At 35.5% G+C, this 4401-nt stretch overlaps 1 protein-coding gene across 1 annotated transcript in view; it reads left to right on the forward strand.

Annotated features, from left to right (window-relative positions):
• Positions 1 to 4401, forward strand: part of HSPA4L (heat shock protein family A (Hsp70) member 4 like) — a 62148-nt gene that overhangs the window by 22318 nt on the left and 35429 nt on the right. Inside the window, exons 5-6 of the mRNA XM_017542750.2 lie at positions 1594 to 1693; positions 2569 to 2702. Of these exons, the coding sequence (XP_017398239.1) occupies positions 1594 to 1693; positions 2569 to 2702 (234 nt within the window). The remainder of the gene's footprint in view (positions 1 to 1593; positions 1694 to 2568; positions 2703 to 4401) is intronic.

Below are 4401 nucleotides of genomic sequence, written 5' to 3' on the forward strand. Positions count from 1 at the left end.
GGCAATAAAAACACGGCGTCCACTCACCCTCTGCGCTTTCACTGGGAGGTGCAATCCTGAGCTGTTCCTAAACGGCCATCTTGGATCCTCGCATCCGAAACTACTTATTGAAACTTAAAACTGGAAGAGCCCCAAGTTATTTTTTATGTGAATATAGTTAGTAATTTGCTTTTTAGAAATTGTTCTATATGCCAAATTAATGTACTTCTTAGTTTGATAAAACTAGGATATATATATACACACACATACACACACACACACACACACATCCATACATATATACATCTTTATATGTTTTAAGACTGAGTTTAATTTTTAAATAGAGATGTATTTAATGGGCTGGGCATGGTGGCTTATGTCTTTAACCCCAGTACTTTGGGAAACCAAAGCAGGAGGGTTGCTTGAAACCAGGTGTTAGAGACCAGCCTGGGCAACCACAGTGAGACCTCGTCTCTACAATTTTTTTTTTTAATTTAGCCAGACATCGTGGCACACACCTGTAGTCCCAGCTACTCAGGAGGCTGAAGCGAGAGAATTTTTTGAGCCCAGGAGTTTAAAGCTGCAGTGAGCTATGATCACACCAGTGCACTTCAGCCTGTGAGGCAGAGCTAGACACAGTCTCTTTAAAAATATATATGTGTGTATGTGTGTATTTTTTTTCAATGTTGTTTGGTGATTTTTAGAGGAAATTCATATTTATCACAAGTTCCCTGCAATGTAGTTCCCCTCCTTTGAAATATAATCATTTCAAACAATTAGGACTATATTCTTCTGGTTGGATATATATACACACAATAATGAAGTAATGTTATACATGCCCTTTTTTTTTTTTTTAACATAATTAAGATAGTATTCCATGACAATTCATATCTACCTGATTCTTTGTAACAGCCACATAGGATTCCATTATATGGACATACCATAATATATTTCTCTAATCTCATTTTCAGACTCTTGAGTTTTTAGGTTTTTATTATGAAAGATGAGCAAATATATTTTTAATAGATCAGACTAACACAGGAAGTAGTTAGATTAACAAAACTTAGGCAACCCTGCCATATAACCTTGCTTTAAATTAGTTATTCATACTTTAGGTCAGATCTTTATGGTATAGAAATTGTCAAATTTAAAAAATAAAAAAGTGGGCCGAGCGGTGGCTCAAGCCTGTAATCCCAGCACTTTGGGAGGCCGAGGCAGGTGGATCACGAAGTCAAGAGATCGAGACCATCCTGGTCAACATGGTGAAACCCCGTCTCTACTAAAAATACAAAAAATTAGCTGGGCATGGTGGTGCGTGCCTATAATCCCAGCTACTCAGGAGGCTGAGGCAGGAGAATTGCCTGAACCCAGGAGGCGGAGGTTGCAGTGAGCCGAGATCGCGCCATTGCTCTCCAGCCTTGGTAACATGAGTGAAACTCCGTCTCAAAAAAAAATAAAAATTAAAATTAAAAAGTTGTATTTTTCTTCACTTATTTACTTAGAACATTCTTTGACTTAAACTGTACCTAAGTTTTAGGATAATTATTTTATATTTTTCAGTTGATGAAATGTTTAAGTAAAACACTATACTTAACTGTTGTTTTTAAATACTAGATTCCTAGTTTTTTCACTGATGCCGAGAGAAGATCTGTGATGGCTGCCGCCCAGGTTGCAGGCTTAAATTGTTTAAGGCTGATGAATGAAACTACTGCAGGTAAGCACTTTGCAATTTGAAAATCAGTATAAGCAAAATACTGTTAAACATTTTTTTTCTGACTAATAGCAAAGCATTTTTTTTTTTTTTTTTTAACTCTGAGGCAAGAGGATTGCTTGAGCCCAGGAGTTGAAAGCAGCAGTGAGCTGTGATCACACCACTGCACTTCAGCCTGTGAGGCAGAGCTAGAGACAGTCTCTTAAAAAAAAAAAGTTATATATATATATATGTACACACACACACACATACACTACATACGTGTGTGTGTGTGTGTGTGTGTCGTGTGTGCGTGTATATGTACTGATTCTTCTAAGCTTGTGCCTTTGTAGTAGAACTTTTTGGCAGAGGTTAAATATGTCTTAATGGCTTTACAAATCATTACTATTATAGATATTATAGAGTTAATAGTTGAGTAGGGAAAAAAATAAAGTTAAAAATAACATTATTGGCTGGGCACAGTAGCTCATGCATCTAATCCCAGCATTTGGGAGACTGAGGTGGGCGGATCATGAGGTCAGGAGTTCCAGACCAGTCTGGCCAACATGATGAAACCGCATCCCTACCAAAAATATAAAAAATTAGCCGGGTGTGGTGACACACACCTGTAATCCCAGCTACTCAGGAGGCTGAGGCAAGAGAATTGCTTGAACTCAGGAGGCAGAGGTTGCCGTGAGCTGAGATCGTGCCACTGCACTCCAGCCTAGGCAACAGAGCGAGATTCTGTCTCAAATAATTATTAACCAAATTATGAAAAGTTATTTTATTTTGAAGATAATATGTATTACTGTACTGCATATTGCAGTATCAAAGTGACATTTCTTGTTGTCCAAGTAATTGCTATGCTAGAATTAACATAATTCTTTGTTCTTACACAGTTGCATTGGCATATGGAATTTATAAACAGGATCTTCCCTCATTAGATGAGAAACCAAGAAATGTAGTATTTATTGATATGGGACATTCTGCCTATCAGGTCTCGGTTTGTGCTTTTAACAAAGGAAAACTTAAAGTAAGTAAATTGTTTGCTATGTTTACATATATTAAGAGCACAGACTAAAGGACCATAATAGCTGGGTTTGAATCCTGGCTCCTGCCTCTTAAACCATGACCTCAAGCAGGTTATTTAATCTCTCTAAATCTTAAGTTCGTTTATCTGAGAACAACAACAGTAACTACCTGGTAGCATTTTACAGGACAAAATGAGTTAATGTATATAAAATTCTTGGAATGCCTGGCATAGAGTAGCTGCTATAATATGTATTAGCTATTTTTATTGTTGTTTCTATTTTTAGGTTGTTAATGAAGTCATCTATCAGGGAGCATAAATTGTTTATCTGTAAATATACTTATGGGAAACATTTTCCAAAATGATTCCCATTGATTTTAGAAACCTTTTTATCCAAACATCCTAATCATAATTTTACTTCTGTGTGCTGCTTACAAATTAGGATTTGTAATCACTTTTACATTGATTCTTTGTCCAAACTTACGATCTCTCTCCAGTATGCACAGAGTAGAGTTTACTTAGGAGATAAACTGCAACACTGTAAGAGCATTCTATTTCAATTTATTTTACTATAATAACTTCTTTGTAATCAGAAAATTAAAGGGAAATGACTCAGACTGAATGTAGGGTAATTTTCAGTGTAAGACTTAATTCTTGGCATTTAAAAGAACTTTTTTAAAAGAACTTTTTTCTTTCCTTGTAGTGAAATACAACTTTTAGATCACAGACCCCTTTGGAAATCCGAGCTATAGCCCTTCTTCCCAGAATACACACTTGTACTAGTTATATACCAAGATAATTTTGCATTTATTTTGGGTAATACTGGACTTCATGAGAAGTGTATACACAGATTCTCCATACTAGTCTGTGGGGCAACACCCCACACAGATTGCACTCATATCCTCCTGTGATATTTACCACCATACTATCACCCCATCACCCACCTTGCAAAGAAAGAGCTGCAAAACCGCATCAGCAGCAGGATTCTTTATTAGAATAGTGACTGTTCTAACTAGTCATTTTACCCAAGGGAGTGAGCCTAGATGTCTGGTCCTATGCTTTCAAGAACTATAGTGTTGAATTTCTATGACTTGCTTACCCTTTTTGCTGGGAAACCTGTTGCTCAACCAGTTTGTTCAATTGTTACTTGTCTCTTTTCACTTGTTTTATTTACACTCTCTATCCTTTTGTTTCTTATATATTTCTGTAAAAATAATCTGAATTGTGGTTTTTTTGTTGGTTGGTTTTTGTTTTTGTTTGGTTTTGGTTTTGTAATAGTCAAAAGGCCTAATTTCTGACCTGTAAATTGACCAATTATGGCATTTTATATTTAATCTCTGAATCTGCTTTTCTTGTTTTGTTCTCATTTATATGCTTAGGACTGTTTCTTTGCTCTCTTAAGCCTTATTTTGGTCTATCTGTTCGGCGCTCTTGTAGAACCAAATGAGTAAGATAATGAGGCTGTAGTTGTTGTAATTCAGTTATTTCTGAATTAGAATTATTCTTTTAATTATGATATATGGATCTGTAACTATAAAGCAGAAAATTAAGAATAAGGAAATGTGTTGGCTAAATATAAGTGATAATTTAACTCTGATTCCAAATTCAGCACCCCTGTGATTTGATACGTTTTTTAGCATCATTTTTATTTTTATTTTAGAGGTTTTTCTTTTTTTCCTTTTTTTTTTTTTTTTTTTTTTTT

This window comes from Cebus imitator, unplaced genomic scaffold, assembly GCF_001604975.1.
Source record: "Cebus imitator isolate Cc_AM_T3 unplaced genomic scaffold, Cebus_imitator-1.0 Scaffold146, whole genome shotgun sequence".
NCBI classification, from domain to species: domain Eukaryota; kingdom Metazoa; phylum Chordata; class Mammalia; order Primates; family Cebidae; genus Cebus; species Cebus imitator.